The 27,208-nt window shown below is 46.1% G+C and overlaps 1 protein-coding gene across 3 annotated transcripts in view; it reads right to left on the reverse strand.

Annotated features, from left to right (window-relative positions):
- Nucleotides 1-27,208, reverse strand: part of LOC139558804 (RNA-binding motif, single-stranded-interacting protein 3-like) — a 351,557-nt gene that overhangs the window by 209,895 nt on the left and 114,454 nt on the right. Inside the window, exon 1 of one of the 3 annotated variants that reach the window (XM_071374247.1) lies at nt 10,341-11,463. The exons of 1 other annotated variant lie outside the window; for it this stretch is intronic. In XM_071374247.1, coding sequence (XP_071230348.1) covers nt 10,341-10,415 — 75 coding nt within the window. In that variant the 5' untranslated portion in view covers nt 10,416-11,463. Of the gene's footprint in view, nt 1-10,340; nt 11,465-27,208 lie in introns of those variants that run through there. One more of the 3 variants, XM_071374248.1, reaches the window with a different exon arrangement.

Below are 27,208 nucleotides of genomic sequence, written 5' to 3' on the forward strand. Positions count from 1 at the left end.
GTTCATAAGTAGTGTACTATATAGTGTAGAGAATTGGGTGCCATTTGGGATGCGAACCATGTGTATGTATGAGTATGGATTTTGCACGATTGAAGTGTGTCACAGTATTCATTAATATGTGAAAAGTGCGTGTCCGTGCACTTCTGTACATCCGTAAAATAACGTTTTCTCTCACAAACTATTCTTATGTGCATGTACTCCATTCGTTATCTCCATATACATCTCAATACATTGTTGTGTATTCATGTCTGAAGGCGCGGCATCGGACTCTGTGGTGTGTTGACCTTGGCTGACCCGCACTCACATGTCGGGGGTTGCCTCAGCCCTCTTGCTGCAAACGAGGCCCCCCAGCCATCGCTACGGTAATGACACGACAACGCCAGTGATCCGCTAGATAAACCCCCCCCCCCCCCCCCCCGTTAGACAGCCTTTAAAGGACCTCCCTCTTCCACCAATCATGGCGGTAATCGCTCAGTATAACGGCATGGGCCTCCTCTACACATGTGGATGGGATAAACAGATGTGCAGCGCTAATGCTACAGACAAGCCCTGGGACTGGAAGCGAAGGGAGTCCATGCCCCTACAAGGCCGGATAGAGGGCCTCCTGCTGCAGCTACCTCCGGCTGTAAAACTGCGAACCCTACCCAAACAGAACGGCAGACGATCCGCTCTCGAAACGGAGATACATAACTGGGGCATAAACATTTCAGAGAGGCTACAGTAACAGTCTAAACGATTAGAACTGTAGCTGCGTGGCTTGGGGGACGTTGCGTCACTGTTACCGGAGTGTTTATTCAACGTTTGGAGGAGAGGCCATGTCAGCTTGGTGAATAATTGCAGGCCCAATGAATGGAGCAGACTACAGCTCTGTACCAGCAAGTCTTTATGGCTTTATCGGCTGAATTCTAACCGTGAGACAGTAGCTCTGCCGGAGCATCCGCAGATACTAGGCAAGATGCCATTGTGGTTAATTGGCCAACGCGGCCTAAAGTTCAAGTTATCGGAGCTGAGAACTTTTTTGATCAGTCATTGTTAGCGGAGAACAAGTTCTGGAGATGTCTGTTGCAGTGTGTCCTCGCAAGCCTGATATAAATCACTTTACAAAATAATTCTTCCCAATATGCTTGCAAAAGCAGAACATATGGCAATTACACAAGCATGCAGCTGCTGTTTTGGGGCTAGGTGATAAATAATGGATACCAGTCTTCCACAGGGTCCTCAAAAAAGCTAATGAGAGAGGGGAATGCGACAGGGAATTAATAATCAAGTGTTTTCTTACTCGTGTATTCTAAAAAAGCCCAAGGACTCAAAATATAGGAAAAACAATTAGATTCTATTCACACTTCCACAGCAAGTATTCAAAAACTAACATTTGCATTTAGTAGGCTAGATTTCATTCACAACTCTAACTGGCGCTGTCGTGACACCCTTTTGTGCCAAATAAGGTTTGTTTCTCTCCTCACAGACACGAGGCACTAAGCCGTTGACTCACGGTTTGCGACTTCTCTATCCTCTTCTCCCCAGAACATGTGGGTGACCTTAATCATTTATGAAAGGAGAAGAGATGGGAGATACTGTACGCACCAGTGCAGATTGTGCAGGAGACACTGGTGTTCTACATCAAAGCCGGAACCATGCAAGTCAGTCTCATGCAGTCATCTGTTACAAAGCTGAACCTTAACCCCGAGAATATGTGGCTGACTGCGAAGCAGAGTGATTAACTATTGAAAAGTGCAAGAAGAGACATCTTGTATGGAGAACACACATCATAATGCCACTTTTTAATTCTGCTGCCGACGGCTGTTTATGTGCTACTAATTACTGGCGAAGAATAATAATCTTTCCTCCTATTTCGACTCTATAATGCCGACGGCATTCTCTTACTCTCCATTCATCCTCCTGCTGCGTGACTACTTGGCTCGCCCTCGTCCTACGCCGGCGTCGTTGCACTCTAATTCATGCCCGCCTACCTGTCGCACTCTGGGTTTTTCCACACGCTGACTAATACTCCCAAGCCGTGGCATTGGGGAGGGGTTAGGGCGTTCCGAAGGTCTGCCAAAATAATCACTCAGACAAAAACCACAAAGGCGGCTTGAGTCATTTAACACGAATAGTGCCCAGAGAAAGGGCTGTTTGCGTTTGGTTATCCCTGTTCGCGCATAAGCTTGAAAAGGTTCATCTGCCACACAAAATTGCTGCACGTATCTCTGTTTGTATAGGAACTCATTGTGGTTTAGTTAGAAGGATCCGGCAGTACTGGCAGCTATTCAAGCCCTTATGCCTATTTGCTTATCCTCATTCACAGCGGAATTGGCTTTTTCCTGAGCCATTTTTCAAGCAGGTGTGACAGTATTTTCATTGAGTCTGCCATTGCTAGTGCGGCTCTGTAGGGTAAATGCTAGGGGTTATACATGTTCGAGAGGCCAGGCTGGGCCTCCCTGGTAAAGGCTACACCGCCATTTGCACGTCTGTGACTCAAATCTCCCTCCATTTCCATGTCTGCAGATCTGATTAGAGACACTAGGTCATTCGTTTGTGTGGCTGGAATGGAAATCAAATGCTAATTCCACAGAGTGAGACGTGCAGAGCCAAAGGATTAGTATTGTCAAACTATGACGTCATCATTAGGACGATGAAATCACATCATGAAAACTGAGACCGTTGGAAGAAACTCTTTTACTCCAACCCTGGTACGCTTCCCAGACTGTTAACCCATCAAAGGCTCCCCACTTGAACAATGTTGTAACTTTAAGTGAGACTCCCGTTTTTAACCATTTCCAGAAACTCTTAACTCTTTCTGTTATTATCTGCAGGCTTTTTTGTCTTAAAACAGAGGCTCATTTTGAGTGGGGAGCCCTGTTCTCTGTGTCGATGTCATTAGGCTTTCTGTGTTCATCATAACATAGACGACTGGTATGGCTCAGACCACAGACTAGAATATAACCCCATAATAAACCGACACCACACGGAGTGCTGGGACGGCCATGCCATGTCCCTGAGAGGAGGGCTAGTCTAGGCTGATAATTATCTCTCATTGCGTATAAAAATAGAGACAAGCCACTCACTCTCACAGACTCCCGGACAGCCACATTGCGAACTAACAGCCTTTCTCTAGTACGTAAAAAGCAGGGGATCCATCGGCTTCTTCAAACGAAGCCCCTTCGTTAAAAACGCAGGAGCAATTACCCCGGCTAGCTCTGAGTGAGAGAGCACCGCGCCACGCCGACACTCTGGGTACCAGACCGCACTTTCCGTCCTGAAGCCGGGCTGACAGAGCAGAGGCAGGCCAGACACAGCAGACAGACAGCCGGGTCTACGGTTACAGTAGAACCACACACCTTTCACTAACATCCTGTCAGTCTCTTCCAGATGTAGCTGAGACCCTCAACCCCAGAGCTGCTGCCTAACCTCGCTCGGAGAGGCAAGTACATGCTAACAGGGAACGGCACTCACAGCAGGCTCTCTCATAAACATTCTGTCTGCTCTGTCCTGTCTTTCCAGAATGGGGCAAAGTGAGATGGTATCTTGTACCCTCGGAATTGCAGTTACGCAGTTCAGAATACAAGGCTCTTGGTGTTCCAGCCCTGCAGCTAGTTCTATTCATGTCTCTGACGTTAATATCCGTAAGTGAATGTAAAAATGGGCATTTACAGAAGGTACCTCGACCGCCACTCCTGCCATCCTGCACAGTAGTCAGCGGGGGCTGAGTTAGACAGAAAAAGAGGAGGAATGAAAGAGAGAAAAGTACGGAGAGAGAGAGATTCAAATGGGAGTGAACTTGAAAGGCAAAACTTGAGGGACAGCAACGAAGGCCATGTGTATGAGCCACAGCATCAAAGACAAAAAAAATTGAGCGTGCACTTGCGGAAAAGCAAGACCGGGAAACAAAGGAATCCGCAGAAGGACTCCACTGGGCATCCCTGAGCCCACTCCAGTCCACTGTAGTGCTGCAGGACTCTGCTATACTCCGGCCCCTGCCCCCCATGCAGCAGAAGCAGCAGCAGCAGCAGCCTAGCTTCCCTCTGTAGAGCAGAGCAGAGCTGCCTGTGGCTCCAGATGGCCGGGGACAGAGAACACAGTGACGAGGGCTCCCTGAGGTCACACTGACACCACCGCCAGCAGCACTCACTCACAGACTCACAATCAGGGAGCATCTGTGGTCATAAGCAATTCAGGGTATGCAGGTTACACTATGCCTACATTCATTGTGCTACAGTTACATTTACAGCAGAATACATTTCACAGTAAAGTCCCTAAATCCCACCTGTTCGTTATAGCTCTGCGGGTTCAACTAGAGAAGACTGGAACAGAGGAAATGGAAGATTCCATCAAATTCTCCAAGTTTTTTTTTTTTATTGTCTTCGATAGAATGAATATTGAACGTTGAAAGGCAGAACACACTCTCACAAAACAGCCATAATGAGATGTGGACCTGAGTGTGTAAGGGGCAGGGGCCTAATTTATAAATGTTGAGTACATTTAAAACAAAGTATAGAGATTTATTCACTTGGGACACACGCACGTTTCTCATTATAAAATCAGACCTGGCGAAAAACTGTGGGCTCGTGAACGAGCATTATAACGCCCCATCATTCACCTTTTATGGTGACAATAACACCCTTATTTGCTGTACACTTTGGAAGTATTGGAATTAGGCCATCTAAAGGAAATAGCAATTGCAAACTTGGTCAAATTGGAGGTGTTGGCAGAATGTTTTCATGTGACTTGCTGTATCTGACCGTTTCTGAAAGACAAAAACAATTGCAAATTGCTGTAGACCTGTAAACAATAATATTTTTTCCCCCAACCTAAATATGTTGCACTGCCCACGAATTCTGTAACATTGTCTACTCTGAAAAAATATAGAAACTACAGTACGCATAAGAGATGATTGTGGACTACAGGAAAAGGAGGACCGAGCACGCCCCCATTCTCATTGACGGGGCTGTAATGGAGCAGGTTGAGAGCTTCAAGTTCCTTGGTGTCCACATCACCAACAAACTAACATGGTCCAAGCACACCAAGACAGTCGTGAAGAGGACACGACAAAACCTATTCCCCCTCAGGAGACTGAAAAGATTTGGCATGGGTCCTCAGATCCTTAAAAGGTTCTACAGCTGCACCATCGAGAGCATCCTGTTGGGTTGCATCACTGCCTGGTATGGCAACTACTCGGCATCCGACCGCAAGGCACTACAGAGGGTAGTGCGTACGGCCGAGTACATCACTGGGGCCAAGCTTCCTGCCATCCAGGACCTCTATACCAGGTGGTGTCAGAGGAAGGCCCTAAAAATTGTCCAAGACTCCAGCCACCCTAGTCATAGACTGTTCTCTCTGCTACCGCACGGAAAGCGGACCCCCCCCCCCCCCTTCACCCTCTTCTACGCAGCTGCTACTCTCTGTTATTATCTATGCATGGTCACTTTAATAACTCTACCTACATGTACATAATTACCTCAATTACCTTGACACCGGTGCCCCCCGCACATTGACACATTGACTCTGTACCGATACCCCCTGTATAGCCCCGCTATTGTTATTTACTGCTGCTCTTTAATTATTTGTTACTCTTAGCTCTTACTTTTTTAAACTGTATTGTTGGTTAGGGGCTTGTAAGTAAGCATTTCACTGTAAGGTCTACTACACCTGTTGTATTTGGCGCATGTGACAAATACAATTTCTAATAGGCCCAATTAAATGAGAAATGCGCATGGTTGTTGTATGGTTACTTCTGTAATATGAACTCATCATGGCCAGAAAAGGTAAAGAATTTATTCTGCAATGGTTATGATATATATATATTCTATTTATGAATTAAATATTGTCTACTCGAGGTATTTGACATTGCAGTATTCAGACAAAACGTCAATGGAAAAGGTGAGCCGTCTCTGTTCTACCATTAAACTATCAGCTACGGATCGGATCGCATGGAGCAAAATACTTGAAATAGCTTTTGTGTGAAGTGGGTCCAATTAAATGAGAGATGGGACGAGTGGTAGCCTATACTAACTTAATTGTTGTAGGCCTATAGGCTTTTTTGGGCAATCACAGTCAGACAAATTTTCTGCAATGATCATGGCAATGAAATAACCTAGATAATAGGAAATGTATGCCTATTTCTAATAATTGTAGAATACAGAGATAATGGCAAATTATCACTAATGGCAAATTTTTGCATCTTGTTATTATATTTAGATAGGCTACCAGTGTTTTTGTTGTTGTCATACATTTGCGCAAGGCTACTAGGCTTCTTTCGCCTTCTTGAAATGCAATACTTCTACCCCTAGAAACTGTGCGTACGTTTGGTCTAAAGTTCGCGGGAGGATAAGCACATTCCCCACGTCAAGTTAAGTTTGATAAATGCCAACTTTTGCGTGAAAACTGGAGCGCGCATGTTTTGGGGCATGTTTTGGGCATATGCAACGTTTATAAATGAGGCCCCAGGCCTCTGTAGCTCACTCAGTGCTTAGGAGGAAGCAGTGGCGGGGCGGGCAGCGGGTACAGTAATGTATGTGTGTAGATAGGGGCCGAGTTGTCAGTTGATAAATGAGAAGGAGGCCAGAGTGCCCCGGCGCTGTGTTATGTACAGCACACAGGTAGATAAATGAAGCTATCCACTCCACTGAGTGACAGCTACACGGAGAGGGATTGCATGGCGAGATAACTGGCGTTAAAAAACAGGCAGATAAAAAAAACAGAGATGTGGGCGTGGGTTGATTAATGATCAAAAGCCCCCGGATAGTGGCGGTGCTCCGGGGGGAGAGAAAAGAAGGTAGAGAGGGAGCTAGCTGAGATGCCGCTGCCAACCTTCATTGTATACTGACTAAATTAGCTCAATGCGCGTATTCAGCACGGCCTCGGCATGTGGTTTCGTTCAATCCCTCTTGAAGGACGCATTAACAATTGTGTCTAGAAATGACTAATTGTGTTCCGTGACGCTCTCGGTGTTATATGAATACGTCGCGTCGCAGGAACAATAAGCCTTTAGCTCGAGAACACTGAATGTAATATCCTCTCCTAGCTGGAGCGCTTTGTGCTGCCCGCGTGGAAGTTTTGCAGCAAGCAGATGACCAGCTCTGTTCCACAGCACGTCCACCATTTCAAACCCAATTAACCCCAAAAAGAATTGAACTTTCTCTTTGCTCTGCCTTTGATGAGGCTACACTCAGCGTGGGGATATACTGTAGCGCTGGCCAGCCAGCGGGTGTTAGCCAGGCTTGAAAGCAGCGGGATTTAGATGCTTCTGTTGTTATTTATGCAGCACAATGGCTCGCCCCCCCCGTGTAATGTAACCAAACCCTTTTCCTTGCTTTTAACCCGCGTCTCCCCCACCCCCCCACCCCCCCATCTCCTACCCCCACTCTCCCGCCATAAGGAATTAGAGAGAATATAAATGGATCCCAAGGTCCAGGCAGACACAGGCATAAAGCCACTCAATGGGCTCCGTTGACTGGTGTTTACTTAAGGCCCGGGATATTAGCCTTTGTTAAATCTATCTCTGCGTCTGCCCCCTGAGCTTCTCTCTGTATTCTCTGCTAGCGTGACTGTAACACAGACGGTGTGTGTGCCTGTCTCTCTGATCTCTTGATAGGAAGGGTGTAACGACTAGCACTATGAGGGGTGTCATTGTAGTACAGTGGACTCTGGTTGACTACTGTAGGCCGTCCTGTAGAAGATGAGAGCCTCTGCATAAGCGAGGCGATTCGTCAAAAAGGGAGACGCATTCAAAAGGGGCAAATAAACGTGATCTTCCGCAACTTGTACTTTGGAAATTCTGTCGTCGTAAACCAAAATAGCTGTCAATTCAAGTTTCTAAGGATAATCATGACATGCCAAGGCATACAGAATGTATGGATGAACGCACACCTTTCCCATAATAACTATCATTAAATGACATCATTGATCTGTGAGGCGTAATCGTTTAGGGGACATATATTTACTGTAATTTCCTCATTTGTATAACATCTATAATTCACTTATGATTCAAATCAGGCAAATACTCAAATCAAATACAGAATACTAGTGAAATCCTAGTCACCGTGTTCAATAAAGTACCATATCTGAGAGAGATTCAGCGTCGGCGCCGTTCATTCACAGAGCAGCATGGGAATAGGAACAGACCTTTAAACGGTTCCCTTATCAAAGCACTGTCCTGCAGGCTCCCCTCACCTTCGTACCTTATAAAACAAGCCATAGGAATGCTCTTTCGGGAATAAATCACTATGTTCAAGAGAAGCACATGCTACGCTCCACTGCACTAATCAACAGAGGGCCAAATGTTATTGTTTCATCTCCTGAGTTTTACATGCCGGTCCTCGCCGTCGACTGCCATGCGGTCGACAAACGGCGGCGGGCGGGTCCAGCAAAATATATGTGGCGATACGAGACATTTGAAATTGAAAACGACCTCGGACAAAGAAATTCCTTCATACCAAGAAGATGTAAGGCAGTGCTAAACTCATAATATACTTTTTCATCCTAATAGAACCCAGATGTTCTGGAGATTCTATATATTCCTCGGCGGGCGGAGAAGTATTTCCGATATGTGTCATAAAATGGAGTCGGGAAAGGACGAGCGTGGCAACAATTTGGTATGAGTTACGTTCCCTAGAATCCCTATCTCCTTCATCGCTGGCAGTTATTTATGCCCCCTTGGGAGAATGAGGCCATATCCAGAGCATGCTGAAATGAAGATTAATAGACAGTCCTGGATGACTTTAGATGGATGCTAAATTCAGGGTGGGGAGGGAGGCTGCCTGCCTGTGTGGCCAAGCGGCTGCCCTCTGATGCTGAGGCCCGGTCCTCACGCCTGCCTGCCAAGGCCCTTCCCTATAATCTACCGATTAATGATCATTAATGATAGCGTGGGATAGCAGCTCTCCCTAACCTGCACTCTCAGTCACAGAGAGAACCTTCTGCTCTCACATCACCGGCCCTGGTCAGAGGCCCATACATACATATGCCATACGTAAGTACTCGTAATGGGCATTAGCTAGAGTAACTAGCCGGGAAAATAAAACCATTTCTCGACGACTTTAAAAAAGGTGCTGTTGGGTTTGTCCGCCGCCGTTGGTCAGACGAGTTTGCATGACATGGATATCGCACTCAAGGATACGTCAATCGCTGACGGAGGCTGGGCCCGATCTGCGCTGACCTTGAGTGGGAGTCGACAACGAAGAGGGGGGGTTGCAGTGGAGTGGTGAGGGAGGGAGAGCGGAAGGAAAGGAGGGCTGAGGGGACCTCTGATTGAGAGAGCTGAGATGAGCTCCTCTGAGATATGACAGAGAAAAAGGAGGGAGGGGGCAGAGTGAGAGAGAAGCCATTTGGCCGCAGCACAAATGTATTAAACTATAAATCAGAAGAGAAACCAGTGGGCTACCAGGTCGGGCTGACGATATTCTCCTCTAGCTAGCTACCTCCTCTAGCTAGCTTCTCCTCCAGCTAGCTACCTCAGCAGCTCTTTACAATAGGAAGGGAAGATGACGAAAGACGTTCCATGGCTTTGTCTGCATTCGTTTCTATTTTTGATGACGGAGGACTTTAAGTCTCCCAACTGTCCCGCCATCAGCCACCAACCAGAGCCTAGGTTTCCACGCCAAAAGGTAGTGATGCATACAACGGCTAGAGCAAATACAGGCAGCCCTGGCGGATGCCTGTTTACTTTCAGCCTGTGGCTGGCCACCATGTCAGTTATAAGGATGAAGGCATGGCTGAGCCGGGATAGGAGATATGGGTGGGTAGTCGTCTCATTGGTTGATTGATTGAACGTATTAGATAATGAAGAGTGTTCAGCTGCTCCAGGCGTAGACAACATTAAATACATAGAAAATGATTGAGGATAAAAACACGAAAAAAAGCCTGGAGGGCTTATTTCAATTGTGTTTCTGACTCATGACACGCCGCCCTCTTGCTATTTCACCAAATATTAATTCTCAGTATCTTAATAACATAGTAGACCAAGAAACGGGACAAAGCCAGTGTGATTAACTGTTTGCCAAACCTAACGATCGCAACATAGGAGAAACCTATCACGCTCCAATCCAGTTAGCCTTAATCAATTAATCAATCTTCCGGACAGCTCCACTAGCCGTGCCGAGGCTGGACAAACTAGCGTTGTGATGCCCCACCGAGTGAGAGAGACATCCAAACCCCAGAAAGCCACTTGCCATCTGAAACCATCACGGCCAAGGCCAGCCATCGTTCACACCCCATCCCCACTCAGCGGCTTGACAGGAGGAGCGAAGGAGGGGGAGGATTAGAGTAGGAGGATGGGAGGAGGTAAGGGGTGTGGGAGGGAGGGAGGTTAAAGGGACTGAAGTGATGAGCCGTGGGTGCCCTACCTTGGTCTGGAGGTAGTGGGGGTAGTAGTATGTGTACTGAGGGTACATTGGTTGCTGTTCCAATCGCTTGCCCATATAGCTGGAATCCTTAGCGCCGTGGCAGGGAATGGTTGCGCGGAGGCGGTCGGACGAGCGTTAGTAGTACTGGGGCTTGGCTCTCTGACTGTAGGTCCCTTATTTTCCCCGTCCACACTGGTGTGTTGAATCACTGCTGGTCCTCTGGAGAGCAAGCAGGGTTCGTCTGACGGAGAGCGGCTGGGAGAGGGGTAGCCTCTGTGGGGGTAGTTCCTGCCCGACAACGCCTTTTAGTTAAATCTCCTGGAGTAGAGCTCGGCAGATGCTCATTCAGTTTCTCAAAAATATTCCCCACAAGAGTTTTTAAAAAACGGACGCTGCTGCGTGCCCTGTTTGCGTGTCCTGTCTTTCCCTCACTGGCTGGCGTCGGATAGTAACGCGTGAGAAGAGAGGTAGAGGAGGAAGAGGAGGAGGAAGATGAGCAGGTGGCAGTGGTTCTAGGCAGTCCTGCGAACAAATTGCTGGCACGGGAGAGTGTAGTAGAGGAGAAAAAGGAAAAACAAGGAAAAAAGGGAGGAGGATATAAAGATCACTTTTCTATCTAAGCTGTCTCGCTATAGCTTACCTCGCTACTCGGCTTCAATCTCTCTCACACTCTCTGTATCTGCCTCTCTCTGTTGCTCACTCGGCTGCGCTCTCTCTCGCTCCTCTATAGTCTGATATCCCAGCTGCTCTATGTTGTACTGTTGGACACGGGATATATCCTCAGCGGCGCACTAACAGATGCACTTTGGGAAGGGTCCGAATCGGAACGCCGAGAGACAGGCAGGAACAAACCAAAGAAGCAATCGCAGTGTATAACGGTTCAAGCCAGAGCAGAGCAGATTACACAGAAACAATCCCAGTTCCTAATTGATACGGCAGCGAGAGAAAAAAAGGACTCCCAACCGGTCCGCTGGTTCAGAGAAGGAGAGAAAAAAATACTATAATGAGAACCACAATGACAGTGTCCCAGGTGCCCAACAGACAGACAAGCCAGAGAGTCTCCTGTCTGCGCTCCTCCCTTTTCCTGCTCTTGTAAAATTCTCTCTCTCTCTCTCTCTCTCTGTCTCTGTCTCTGTGTGTGTGTGTCTCTGTGTGTGTGTGTGTGTGTGGTGAAGGGGGCTCGTCCTGCACAGCCGGTAGGAGGGACTTGAGTCGGCTCAGTGTGAGAGAGGGATCCAGACGCAGATCAGGGGGCTGCAGTATTTCCACAGCCAGAGAAAGAAGCGGGGAGAGGGGGACGGCAGGCAGGCAGGCTATTCCCCCTACTGGCTGCCAAAGGACCCAACGCCTGATTTAAACTCTCCTTCAATGTGGGATGATTTTATTTCTGAAGAAATCAGTCATCTTAAATATGACTCCATACTTATATAAAACAACGATAGGTTTTGCTTAGGTATGTTTTCAAGCGTTCACTTTTCTCTTGGGGGGGTAAATGACACTGTCAGTTAGCGACAGTACATCCAAATCCTGTCGAATTTATACCCTCCGTATTGTTGTGATGACACATCATAACACATCATATTTGTGCAAATGTATTGTGCTTTGTTTTTCTGTGTAACCATGACAGACCAGCACTTAAAAACATATACAAATGCAAACGTAATTTACAACCCTTTCTAAATGATCACTATCACTACTATGCCTCCACATGATAGGGGTGGCAGGTAGCCTAGCGGTAAGGTAGCCTAGCGGTAAGAGCGTTGGGCTAGTAACCGAATGGCCGCTAATTCAACACCCCGAGCTGACTTAGGTGAAAAACATCTGTTGATGTGCCCTTCAGCAAGGCACTTCACCCTAATTGCTCCTGTAAGTCGCTCTGGATAAATGTCTGCTAAATGACTCAAATATCCCCCCCAAAAAACATTCTACCTGACCAATTAAGCTCCTCTCGCTATGAAATGACAACACTTTACACCCACATCTAGATGTGGCCAGTATGAGGCCGTTTGGTGCGAAGAGAAATCAAAGCGTTGGGTAAAGAGTGCCGGAGGGAAAATCACTCTCTATATATACTACCAGCTACAAACGGACACTGTCTGATGCTATAATATCTAATACACGCCATTTAGTAGACTCTTTTATCCAAAGGCATGCGTGCATACATTTTATGGGTGGTCCAGGGAATCAAACCCACTATCCTGGCGTTACAAAAGGTCAGGCTCTACCCACTACAATAGACTATAGCGTGACAGTGGAGTCCAATGGACAGCAGCAGGATGGTAGTGAGGCGGTCTTTCACCTTCTCTTTGGCCTGCGAGAAACCTTAGCCGCACACACGGACTGTGGCTTAACCTATGGAGGTCAGTGAGTGCAAGTCAACTCAATTAGCAAAATTATCCTTGATTTCAAAGTGAGCAAAGAACTATATAAAAAAAAAAATAATAATAAAAAATAAAAAAAAGTGATATGCAAAGCATTTAAAATGACAAACATTTGCTATAGATATGTCAAGCAATACTACAGTTACTGAGGGAGAATTCACACGGACAGACCGAACCCACGAGGGTAATTTCCCCTTATTAAACAATAATGACCGATTTTCAGTGCATCACTTAAAAAAAATTGGTCGCAGCTCAATTATGCCACATTTTGCACATGAATTTACAATAGCGACTTCTTTCCTCATTCAAACATGTCGTTTTGTCTACAGTAGAGTACATGGCGATGTACGTAGGCAGCATGCATGCTAGTGGGCCCACGGGCCCACGGACAGAAACAAAGCAGCGAGAGAGAGAGAGAGAGAGAGAGTGAGAGAGAGAGACAGAGAGAGAGAGTGAGAGAGAGAGAGAGAGAGAAGGGCTATGGCGTGTGGAAGAAAACAAAATGATCAGATAGGCCGCATTTATCTGTGGAAAAGAGATTAGGCAGATATCGATTGTGGATTAGCAGATTAACAGCTCCAGGACAGAAGGACTGGCAGGGCAGGGTTACTCACAGAATGGAGGGATGGAGAGGGAGAGAAAGAAAGAGTGAGAGTGGGGGGGGGAAGAAAATAATAAGAAAGAGAGACAAGTAGAGCGAGAGAGAGAGAGAGAGAGAGAGAGAAGAGAGAGAGCGAGAGGGGAGAGAGAAGAGAGAAAGAGAGAGAGAGAGAGGGAGGGAGAGCATTCTGACATTTTGTGTGGTCACGTCTACTGCCTTGGTGCATACTTTCACAAATTACTACTCAGGATTGACACGTTAACAGTTAACTAATTGTTATTGCCATAACCGGGTTTGGAACTTGCAGCCCTTCAATTGAGACTCAATACTTACTTGGAACGAGGCAGATACTCTTGGCTAATGTTGAAGTTTTATAAGTCCGCGTTCAATGGCTCAAGACCTGTAAACATTACGTAGGGTGGGTATGCAAGTAAGGCCCAACGTTCATCCAAATATTCTGCTCTGTATTCCATCCCAGCAAAAGGAAAGAGGGTGGGTGAATGTGGATGTGCCAGTTCTGCCTCGGCACTGATAGGGGCTCTGAAGTGAATCAGTGGACTGACGTCAGGCTGAGGACAGGGGCGATATGAAGCCAGCTGTTTAATCATGGCCGCCAACAGAAAGAGGGATGGAAAGATACTGTTTTTTTTCTCCCTGTGATTGATAGTGATGCATAGGTTCCCCACCGTGATTTACACACGAATGTGCGCACGCACGCACACACGCACACACACACTCGAAACGCACACACAAAAAATGCACACACAAGCCCTGATTCATCTCTGCAGCTTCCAGGAAGACAGAGCTGGAGTGAGGGGGCGAAGGGAAGGACGGCTGTATGGAAACATCACAGTCTGTGTGAGGTGAGAGCAGAGAGAGACACGGCTGTATCACAAAGCAGTCTGGGTGTGGATCTGACCAGGGGCCATTGTCAAACAGCCGTACTGTGAGGCTGGAAGAGACTGGAAGTGGATCACACAGACAGATACTCGTAAAGTTGCCATGCAGTGTGCAGTGAGTCATCTGTGGGATATGAAGTGAACAGATAGGATAGATGGTTCTCCCATGGCACAAAGTGATCACAATCTCCTCTAAACAACCCAGATGAGAACTACGAATAGCAAAGCTGTCCTTAGTCATCAACTTCATTGTGAGAGGAGACATTACCTCTCGAGAGAAGACCTGACTTTAATGCCATTACCAACATGTTCTATTGATATGAGAAAAATGACTAAATCATTACCATGTATTTTCTTTGATTGCCAGAGATTTTTGAGTGTTCTGTAAATACTTTAATACCTGCCCTTTTCTGTTTATTGATCTGACTCTGGAGAAATATCCATCTAATATCCCTGAATCCACACAGAGAAGAGACAGGAACGAGAGAGAAAGCTACAAAGAGAGAGAAAGGTTAAGAGTGAAAGCAGAACAGAAACGACTCCGCTCCCCCAGAACCCCTGGAAGATCTCCATTGACAACCGAGACCGAGACTCCCCCGCAACGACTTCTCTGTGAGTGGCACATTATTCAAGGGGCTCGGTGTAATCACGAGGCTCCCATTTCCTTCCACTGGACGGTCGTAGGCGTTTCCTAGAACTGGCCAGATGCTTGGAATTCGAGGGAGTGCTGGCACCGAGCCGAGGAAGAGTGGCGGGAGAGGGGGTGGGAATGTGGGGAGTAATGTGTGGAAAAACACTGCAGCCAGTGACAGCGGCTCTACTTGGAGCGAGAGAACCTGACCGCCGCAGATGCCCAACGCTGTTCTGTATCACTCCCCTTCCTGGTTGAGTCACTTACTACCATCCAAGGATGCCAAGGAGAAGAAGGCGGAGGTTGAGAAGCACCAACGAGTTAGAAACATGAAACCTGTGAGCGGTAGAGTTGCTACTGCGGTTAGATGAAACACAACAGAACATATTATTACTCTCTCTTTGGTTCTCTGATTAGGCTGTTCACAGAAGAAGAAAAAAACACTGAGCTGTTATAAATTGTCTTGTACTGAGAAAGGAGGCCCGGTGCTAGGGTGATGGGAGATGCTTGGTAACAGACACCAGTCAGTCGGAGCGTGAGCGTGTGTGTGTGCGTGTGTGTGTTCGGGCGTGTGTTTGAGAATGTGTGATCGAGAGTGTGTGAGACTATGTGATTGAGAGTAGGTGAGTTTATGTGAGTCACGTCAGGTGGCCTGCAGCTGTGGGTGGGTGTGAGGTACTGTACCACTGCAGTCAGAGAGACTGTAGTATATGAGGTTCAGGTTATTCCGGCATGTTCCGAGGGCTGAAGTGCCATTCAGCACAGTTCCAAGACCAGATTTCCCGGCCCTAATCCTAACCTTAATACTTAACACATACAGTACATAGGCTGGAGGCAGAAGCTTATAGCCTAATAGCCATGAACCAACCTGAGGAGCACTCGAGAATCTTGGAGTTTTAGGGGCGTGTGGGGTTGCTAGGGACATGGCTGGGGGTGGCACGGCTGAGGTGGGACGAGAGCAGGGGCGCATTCAGATGGACACACGCATGAAATATGTAAAGTAGAACAAACATGAGTAGATGTAAACCAAGAAATCATGTAGGTTCTATTCATGGAATTTCTATCTGCAGCGTTCGCAACGTTTGGCAACTGAACGTGGGCCAGGGGTTTAGAGAGGCAGGGTAATCACAGGGGTCGCTTGACTTCTTCTATTTCTTAAAAAATAAATATATATTTTACCTTTATTTAACTAGGCAAGTCAGTTAAGAACAAATTCTTATTTTCAATGACGGCCTAGGAACAGTGGGTTAACTGCCTTGTTCAGGGGCAGAACGACAGATTTGTACCCAGCTCGTGGATTCGATCTTGCAGCCTTTCAGTTACTGGCCCAACGTTCTAACCACTAGGCTACGCTGCCGCCTACCATGAAAACATGGTAGGAGTAGAGAAGTTCCCTCGCCACTCGGAACATTGCTTGAAGACAACAGCAAATAAAGCTGCGACATTTTGCTGTGAAAGGACCAGGACGGGTGGACAGCAGTGTTGTAGTAAAGCTCCGTCGAGCCATTCTGGAATGAAGTGGAATGATACAAAAACGTCACGGTGGAACGAGAACACAGAGAGCGAGAGAGAGAAAGTGAGAGAGCGAGAGAGAGAGTCCTATTCTGAGGGGAATGTTTCAGAAAAGTAAATGGAGCAGAACCCTACTCCAGCCCTCGACTAACTTCCCTTGTGTCTCATCGTCTGCATGCAAAGTACAAAGCCCGGGAGAGACGTCTGTGGCTGTGCAGAACTATATTGAAAAATAAAATAAAAAAACACCCTTGCCTTTCCTAACTAGCCCCGACTTTGTTGATAGCTGCTTTATGGAGGAAAAGTGTATTTACAATGACTGGGATATGTGGTTGTCCCACCTAGCTACCTTAAGATGACTGCACTTAACCGTAAGTTGCTCTGGATAAGAGCATCTGCTAAACGGCTCAAATGTACGATACAAAGAAATGGACATGAATGACTATGACATGTAGAAGTGTTCATCGTATAATATTAGCCAGTCCAATGTGCACGATTGTAACAGTTCAACAGTGATATTCCGATGGTAACGCTGGTCCTTTGCCATGCGTTGAGGTTCCAATACAATCTGATACTACGGGCGAGTAGTACGCATTCCTTCACAGCGAAACGTCGGCTTCATGCTTGACGGATTTATTTCACAGCCAACAAAAGCAATCTACGAGACCCAAATGTATGTCATATATGACTTTCAAAGGCTGTGAACGACACTCTACACACGTTCCGACGAGCCATTTCCGTAGCACGCCGTCGCCAATGACAGGCTAGGTACAGCAGTATTATAGTGAGACATTGTGGAGGCTGGTAAGAGACTCCGTAGCGATGCGCTGAGATATTAGCCAGAGTAAAAGGTTGGGGGGGGGCGGGGGGTGATGCACTTAGAGATTGCATCCGTGGTGATGGCGGCGGGGCGGGTGCCTGTGTAATTAGTGCTGCTGAAATCATCAAAGGGAGCCGGTAAATGGAGCAGAACGTCTCCTACAAAACCAAAAGCGCTGCATTTCCTTTCACACAACAAACTAACAATCGCTGAGTTGAAACAAGCGATGTGACAACATTACTAAAACACATACCAGACCTGGGTTCAAATACTATTTGAAATCATTTCAAACTACGTTATTAGTGTTTGATGAGCTGACAGTACCTGGCGTAAATGTACCAATAGAATAGTCCCAAAACAGCAAACCCTGGCCATCTGGCACCACAGGCAGGCTAGAGCAAACGCTCAAAGTATTTTGAAAGACTTCAAATAGGATTTGAACCCAGGTCTGCATCAAACTGGATCTGCTGGAGACTGCAGAGTGGTTGAGACATTCCCATAATTCCATATGTGAATATTGTGTGCCTTGGTAGTAAGCCTAGGACTTGGTTTGGTTGTACAAATGTTATACACGTTGGCACTGGCTCCATTGAACAGCTTGATATTTCACAGAGGTAACCAAAGGTTCAATAACGTGTCAGAAGTACAGGGATGGTGGTGGGCCAACATGGAAGTGAACCATCAAGCTCTTTTCCTATAACAAGGCTAGTTCAAGAAGTGTTTCCCTGGTGCCAGAACAACACATTGTGAAATGTCCAAAAAATAAAGTGGAGAATTGTTCAAAAAATTCCTGCAACCATTCAGCTCATTTCTAGAGTACAAAAACGATCCAGTTCCAGCTAAAGTACATTTCATTACATTCTCCTCTGCTTCCCCAGTAAAAGGACGTCAGACACGGCTCTGGGGAGAGATGGCTAAAGACCTAGTCATTACTTACAGTAACAAGGTGTGTTTCTTTTGGTCTGCTCTGCTTCCCTCACTCTATGCTGTCTGTAGCAGTCAGTAAGTCCATGAAGAGGGAGAACCCACCCACCGACCAGACCAGAACAGACCAGGCCCAGAACGATGCACCTGGAAGCCCTGAACACAGTAGAGCAACTGGGTACTGCAGATGTGAACATTCAAAGTGAGCATGCGAGCTGTGTGTGTGTTTGTGTGTGCATGTGTTCCTGATCCCATGTGTGCGTCGGGGGCCTCACACCTTCATTAGAGAGGAGACCTCACCAGCCCTTTCATTTACATAAGGTTCATGTACAAACATCACTTTTATGCTCATATTGTAGGTTGCGCTGGAGGAGCAAATAATCAGAGGTAATGTTTTACAGATGTTTTGGGTGTATTAAAGTTGATACTAAAGCTCCAGGCAGCTTCAATTCTCATATGAAAACCCATCTGCGTGTGTGTGTGTCTAGAACCAGACATGATCAAACTGAACTGTCATGAATTGAGGAGTATCATTTACAACCCTTGCTACGAGATGAGTTACGTTCCCTGCTCCGCCTAGTCACAGATTAATTACAGAGAGGTACAGAAACAGGTGCAACAAGATCCACTGAACAATGATTTCACAGACAAGGTGTCTTCGAATCCTCCATTACATATCACAATATGGCTGCGTTTACACAGGCAGTCCAATTCTGGTCTTTTGCCCAATTATGGGCAAAAGATCTGATCTTTCATGCCGTCCCTAGGAGGGGTGCGTCACTTGAGTGGGTTGAGTTACTGACGTGATCTTCCTGTCTGGGTTGGCGCCCCCCCTTGGTTTGTGCTGTGGTGGAGATCCTTGTGGGCTATACTCGGCCTTGTCTCAGGATTGTAAGTTGGTGGTTGAAGATATCCCTCTAGTGGTGCGGGGGCTGTGCTTTGGCAAAGTGGGTGGGGTTATATCCTTCCTGTTTGGCCCTGTCCGGGGGTATCATCGGATGGGGCCACAGTGTCTCCTGACCCCTCCTGTCTCAGCCTCCAGTATTTATGCTGCAGTAGTTTATGTGTCGGGGGGCTAGGGTCAGTTGGTTATATCTGGAGTACTTCTCCTGTCTTATCCAGTGTCCTGTGTGAATTTAAGTATGCTCTCTCTAATTCTCTCCTTCTCTCTTTCTTTCTCTCTCTCGGAGAACCTGAGCCCTAGGACCATACGTCAGGACTACCGGGCATGATGACTCCTTGCTGTCCCCAGTCCACCTGGCCTTGCTGCTGTTCCAGTTTCAACTGTTCTGCCTGCGGTTATGGAACCCCTACCTGTCCCAGACCTGCTGCTTTCAACTCTTAATGATCGGCTATGAAAAGCCAACTGACATTTCTTCCTGATTATTATTTGACCATGCTTGTCATTTATGAACATTTTGAAAATCTTGGCTCTCTCTAATTCTCTCCTTCTCTCTTTCTTTCTCTCTCTCGGAGGACCTGAGCCCTAGGACCATACGTCAGGACTACCGGGCATGATGACTCCTTGCTGTCCCCAGTCCACCTGGCCTTGCTGCTATTCCAGTTTCAACTGTTCTGCCTGCGGTTATGGAACCCCTACCTGCCCCAGACCTGCTGTTTTCAACTCTTAATGATCGGCTATGAAAAGCCAACTGACATTTATTCCTGATTATTATTTGACCATGCTTGTCACTTATGAACATTTTGAACATCTTGGCCATGTTCTGTTATAATCTCCACCCGGCACAGCCAGAAGAGGACTGCCTCATAGCCTGGTTCCTCTCTAGGTTTCTTCCTAGGTTTTGGCCTTTCTAGGGAGTTTTTCCTAGCCACCGTGCTTCTACACCTGCATTGCTTGCTGTTTGGGGTTTTAGGCTGGGTTTCTGTACAGCACTTCGAGATATTAGCTGATGTACGAAGGGCTATATAAAGTAAACTTGATTTGATTTGATTTGATCTGATTGGTCAAAAGAACAGTTATTGGAAAAAGATCAGATTTGGACTGCCTGTGTAAACAGCCTAAGTGACACTACTACCATGTAAAGCTGAGGCCTCACATAATAGTAACAACACAAGATGCTAATTAATTTTCCCAAAGATTCCACTATCACCCTAACTTAATCCTGTTGCTTGTTCACCAAACATACACCATTGTGTTAAACATTTAATATCAACCATGGGTGACCGTTAAATGAAGATTGGTGGAACACTGCAGTGAGGAATTTGCATAGCCAGGTCTTATACAATAGGAAATTAAGCGTATGGAGTTTCGATGGTTGGCAGATTCTGCGTATTCCTGTGGTCTCGTGCTCGCAACCCTGTGGTGGCTATTAATGTTTAATGGTAGCAAACGCCAATGTCTGGTCACGGCAGGAAATGTCTAAATCCTCTTAAATGTAACTAAATGTAATCGGAAATGTAATCAGCGTAATTCCCAAAAGTTATTATTTAACATGAGAGGGCCATAAATAATAACTACTAATGCTGCATACTCCAAGTAAGGTTAAAAATCTCCCCTTTCTGGTAATTATTTTAATAAATCGCTGAGGTGTAGTCACTTTTGAGGACACAAGCTGAGGTATACAGTACAAATATGATAAACATGTATTTCCTATTCAACAAAACTGTATGAATAAATCTTGAATTTGGATTTTTTTTCTAAATATAGTATATGAAATTTATAAAATGACTATCTATAAGATTTCACCATCCTTATAACTGTAAAATACATATTTGCATATTTAGTGTTTTGATCAAAAGGTCCCTCTTGATCAAAACATCTGCCCCCATCGCTGTGAACGTCACACAGAGCTCTAGCTTGGCTTCCTGAACTCATTAGGAACTCGCCCTTCATCTCATATTAATATTGTCTGTCTATGACAAACAGAAAGTGTTTTTTTTTGTTTCAAATCTATGAATGATTTTAGATTACTGGCTATAAATCAATCTCTGAATGTGCTACAGCGACAAAACCACTCTATCCTGCTGCGTTACGACGTAAGGATCCCACGCATATGCGTTGCTAGTCGCTGTGACGTTAAGGTTCAGCCAGGAGTTGATGGACAGACGAAAGAGCTAATGAAATGGTAGGAGGGACATCCCAGCTTCAAGTGGTGTCAGATTTCACATCCTGCTTCATACGGGGCAGAAGAGATATACTCCTGTGTCCGTGAGAATCAGTGTTACTGCTCAATGCAAGCCATTTACATCTACGGTGTCCACATATTGAATAATAAGCAAAAATGTCGGTCGGAACCGGTACCGGGACCCCGCAGGTCCCCTTAACAGAGGTCTTAAGGTGGAACATCCAAACATCAGTTTAGATGTGTCAACTATAGCCAGAACTGCAATACAAGTCGGTTGTCATATAGAGAGCCGGGACAACTCATATTGTGAAACAAGCTCAATTGAATCAATTGAGTTATAACGCACACATAAACAGTGTGCCATGTGTCGTAGCCGCAGTTTAAATAGCAAAGTCGACACAACGGTTGATGGCGCTATATAAACTGTTCATTCAGGTTGGAGGCAATTTCCTCGATTGCGGTTTTATAACACGTGCTTATCAAACACGGATTAGTACTTGTTATCGTTTAAATAAACCAGTTGATAAAGCATAGGTACAATCAAGTTAAGGGTAACATAATGTAAACGATTAAGTACAAATGCAAACAATCAAAATCGTTCAAAAGACAAATTCCTAGTAGTAAATTGAAAACACATCCATTTCACACACCATTGCATTATAATACTAGTGTATCTATTTCCACTAACAATCTACAGTATTTAATGAGGGATGTGTGAGAGAGCACCTCAGTAATTTTAATGGTTAGATAGATTTCCCTAAAAACACTGAAATTGGCCATTATCCGGTAATTACTCAATAACAATGTAGGCAGTAATAATTCAGCAACTCAACAGTGCAGAAAACTCTGTGTTAACGTGAGGATGGGGTGGGCGAAGAGGTCCGATAACACACACACCTGTGTGCAAAGCACACATGCTCGAGCGCACGCACGCATGCACACACACTAACCAAAACACAAATACAGACACACACACACTACCTACACAGTCACCCCAAACATCCCTCCACACCACACACACACACACACACACACACACACACACACACACACACACACACACACACACACACACACACACACACACACACACACACACACACACACACACACACACACACACACACACACACACACACACACACTCTAGCTCAATGTAAACTGTTAAGGCAATTTAAAGAAGCCTTGGCAGCCTGTTAATGGTCTGTCACAGTCTAACGGGTTTAGATCGCTTACAATGGAGTCGGGCGCTAAGCCCACAGCTCACGGTTAATTGTTCAGAACCTGCTTCTCTGAGTGTTGCTGTCTGTCTGAGGAGGGGGCCCATTAGAGCCGTCCTGGGCCCATGACAAAGGCCATTGCCTCACTTTATGAGGACAGAGCTGCTGTTGCTGCTACAGTGGTCAACAAGTAGAGAGATGAGGGACATTCAGGACTGCTAGGGAAAATAATCAATTGTATTCACGGGCCACGGCAGTGACTAGAATGTGCTTCGTGCAAAAATGGGTCAAGTAGTTGACCTGAAGACTACTAAACAAGCTATCAAATGAATAAGGCCTCAGTGAAATGAAAAATATGTATTATCTCAATTGCAACAAAAGAAATCTCTAATGACCCAGTCATGCATGAAAATCTTTCCTGAATGGCGACAGGTTCGGAAACTTGACCCAAAATATGTTTAACAATTTCCTTTTAATTAGGACTTGAAGACAAGACTAATTTCAACTGCTGTCCTGAGAGTTACATTAATTACTGTGACAAAGTCCATTCTTGGCTCTTGGCGACGATGAATCATAGCAACACGTTGGGGGAACAACAGGCTCCATTCAGAATAACTGATAAAACACAGTCACATGAAATGTAAGCTACTGTAAGTCTTGAAAATTGAATGCCTCAATCTGCCTCAATCTCTGCCCCTGCCTCAATCTCTGACTCCCACACGCCTGGTCTCTCTCTCCCTCTCTGAATGACATGCACTCCAGATGCCTTGCTGCTATTTCTGGGGCCAGATACCCTTTAACCCAAACTTTTGCTGCACTGTACCTTCACACACATTGGTCCTAAACGTCATAACAAAATGGACTCTACAGAAAGCCTGCATTTTCCCCTAAGCCTGCACATTTTCTCTCTCTCTCTGCCTCCCCTCCTCCTCTCATTCCCTCTGCCCCTCAGGAGTTCACTCTGGTCTCTCCTGCTGGGCGATTCACAGATGGTCTGGGCTTGGCTGGAGCAGGGCAGGCAGGCAGGCGGCCCGGCCCGGCCCACGGACACACTGCCCACACCAGAGGCAGGCAGATCATTCATTCAGCTAAATCTGTCAGGCTTTGTAAACGACTGTTTGTGAGTAATGGGCAATTTAGATAATCACAACACTGAGGGATGTGCCAAAGACCAAGAGGCCTCACAGAAGTGACTGATGAAGCACGTCGGGATGCGGCCGAGCGCAAAGCCATACCTAAGGCTGATCATCGTGACTTATGTGACCTTCGGCCTCTGTGCTATTAACTGCATCTGGTTTGGGCTGAGCTATTTTCTGACCACCAAGAGGTCAATATCCTGTGTGAGAAGGAAGCATTGCAGGACAACTAGGGGAATTAGATACTTACAGCATACCATATAATGGTGCTTTCTCGCTCTCTTTTTCTCTCTCATCTCTCTGACATCCTGAATCGTGGATGTGCCAAGAATTCAGACAAGCGGGTTTGTATCGACAGCATGATTGGCTGGTGTGCTTGGCAAGTGTAATGAAATAACAACTCGAGTGTGTGCTCCAATGGACCACGAGATTTAATGGGAAGGTTCAGAGGGATGTGTATGTCCTCGGATGAAAGAAAGATACAACTCAAATGTTTTCATTAAATAAAAGAATGTCTGTTGTAATCTACAGTATGCCTTGTATGATTGAAAGTCCACTAGCATAACATACAGATATAGGATCTTAATTTGATCATTCTTTTGTTGCTGGGAATTGTCCTTGTAGTGTATTCAAGGTTTAAAACAGCTTAGCACACAATTCCCTAGGCTCTGGCCTTTTGTTCTCTGAGAGAAGCGTTAGAGCATGTGTGTGTGTGTGTGTGTGCGCACTGTATGAAGAGAGATGAGCTCTGCTACAGTAGCCAATGTGTTGGCACAATGTGAATAGGCCTGAAAGCCCACATTCAACGAAGTCTCCCGTACACACATCCTGTCACAACAGACCTTTGGCCTCTGGTCCAGTAATCAGTGGAGGGCTTTTAGTTACAAACACACACAAACACACACACACAGCACTCACACGCAGTCACACTCACACACACATCTTTAATCTAAGATGGCGCTGCAGTGGATTGCAGCCATCCAAACAATAGTCTGTGTTTTTTTACGCTGACATTTTTTTGTACATAATGTTCCCAGACATCATTTCCTATGACCGAAAACAGCTTCTGGAGATCAGAACAGCGATCACTAACCTCGATTTGGATTACGACTTCAACGAGTCGGCAGCTCTGGACGTTCCGCTTACTCCTGACCAGGCCCTGATCCCCGGGACTCGAAAGAGGAAGCCACGGCGCAAGAGAGGCAGGGATCCTGACTAGACTATGTTGGCATGCAAATCAACCGTCTCTTCCCTCCTTTCTGTTGGTGAACGTACAGTCACTAGAGAACAAACTGGACAAGCTCAGTCCGAGACTATCTTATCAACGGGACCTGTAGAAATGGAATATTCCATGTTTCACAGAGTCGTGGCTGAACAACATAATATACATTTCGCTGGCTTTTCAAAGCAACGTCAACACCGGTCGGCAGCCTCGGTTAAGAGGGGGAGGGGTGTGTATATTTGTTAACAATAAATATTTTTACCAGCATGTCACCTGTGAAACTAGAGGCGACAAAATTCTAGATTGCATTTACTCCACACACAGAAACGCATAAAAGCCTCTCCCTTGCACTCCCTTTGGCAAATCTTACCATAACTCTATCTTCCTGAATCCTGCTTACAAAGAAAAACTCAAACTGGAAGTACCAATACGGTACCAGACTCGCTCAATCCGGAAGTGGTCCGATGAAGCAAATGCTAAACTACATGACTGTTTCGCTAGCATACACTGGAATATGTTCCGGGATTCATCCGATAACATTGAGGAGTTTACATCATTAGTCATTAATAAGTGAATCGACTACGTCGTCCCCATAGTGACCGTACGCACATATCCCAACCAGAAGCCATGGATTACAGGCAACATCCACACTGAGCAAAAGGCTAGAGCTGCCACTTTCGAGGAGCGGGACACTAACCCGTACGCTTATAAAAAATTCTGCTACGACTTCCGATGACTATCGTCCTGTGCACTCACATCTGTAGCCATGAAATGCTTTGAAAGACTGGTCATGGCTCACATCAACACCATCATTCCAGACAACCTGGACTCACTCCATATCGTCCCAACATATTCACAGATGACACAACCTCTATTGCACTCCACACTGCCCTCTCCCATCTGGACAAAAGGAACACCTGTGTGAGAATGCTGTTCATTGACTACAGCTCAGAGTTCAACACCAAAGTGCCCTCCAAGCTCATCACTAAGCTCAGGAGCCTGGGACTGAACACCTCCTTCTGCAAATGGATCCTGGACTTTGTGACGGGCCGCCCCCGGGTGTTAAGGGTAGGCAACAACAAATCCGCCACGCTGACCCTCAGGGGTGCATGTTTAGTCCCTCCTGTACTCCCTGTTCACCCACAACTGCGTGGCCACACACAACTCCAACACCATCATTAAGTTTGCTGACGACACAACGGTGGTAGGCCTGACCAACGACGACAATGAGACAGCCTATAGGGAGGAGGTCAGTGACCTGGCAGTGTAGTACCAGGACAACAACCTACCCTTCAACGTCAGCAAGAGAAAGAAGCTGATCGTAGACTACAGGAAACGGAGGGCCGAGCCTCCACATCGACAGGGCTGTAGTGGAGCGAGTCGAGATCTTTAAGTTCCTCTGTGTCCACATCACTAAGGAATTAACATGGCCCACACACACCAACACAGTTGTGAAGAAGGCACGACAATGCCTCTTCCCCATCAGGAGACTGAAAAGATTTGTCATGGGCCTTCAGATTCTCAAAAATGTCTACAGCTGCACCATTGAAAGCATCTTGACTGGCTTGGGATGGCAACTGCTTGGCATCCGACCGCAAGACACTACAGAGGGTAGTGCGTACGGTCCAGTACATCACTGGGACCGAGCTGCCATCCAGGACCACTATACCAGATGGTGTCAAAGACTCCAACCACCCAAGTCATAGACTGTTCTCTCTGCTACTGCACGGCAAGCGGTACCGAATCTGTAATCAACAGGACCCTGAACAGCTTCTATCCCCAAGCCATAAGACGGCTAAATAGTTAACCAAATAGCTACACAGACTATCAGCATTGACATTTTTTGCAATAACTATTTTGATTCATCACATACAGTACCAGTCAAAAGTTTGGACAAACTTCTATACAAACTTTCTACATTGTAGAATAATAGTGAAGATATCAAAACTATTAAATAACACATATGGAATCATGTAGTAACCAAAACAGTGTTAAACCAATCAAAATATATTTCAGATTTTTCAAAGTAACCACCCTTTGCCTTGATGACAGCTTTGCACACTCTTGGCATTCTCTCAACCAGATTCACTTGGAATGCTTTTCCAACAGTCTTGAAGGAGTTCCCACATATGTTGAGCACTTGTTGGATGCTTTTCCTTCACTCTGCAGTCCAAATCATCCCAAACCATCTCAATTGGGTTGAGGTCGGGTGATTGTGGAAGCCAGGTCATCTAATGCAGCACTCCATCACTCTTGGTCAAATATCCCTTGCACAGCCTGGAGGTGTGTTGGGTCATTGTCCTGTTGAAAAACAAATGATAGTCTAAGCGCAAACCAGATGGGATGGCGTGTTGCTGCAGAATGCTGTGGTAGCTAGGCTCGTTAAGTGTACCTTGAATTCTAAATAAATCACTGACAGCGTCACCAGCAAAGCAC

The sequence above is a fragment of the Salvelinus alpinus genome, chromosome 29 (assembly GCF_045679555.1).
Source record: "Salvelinus alpinus chromosome 29, SLU_Salpinus.1, whole genome shotgun sequence".
NCBI lineage: Eukaryota > Metazoa > Chordata > Actinopteri > Salmoniformes > Salmonidae > Salvelinus > Salvelinus alpinus.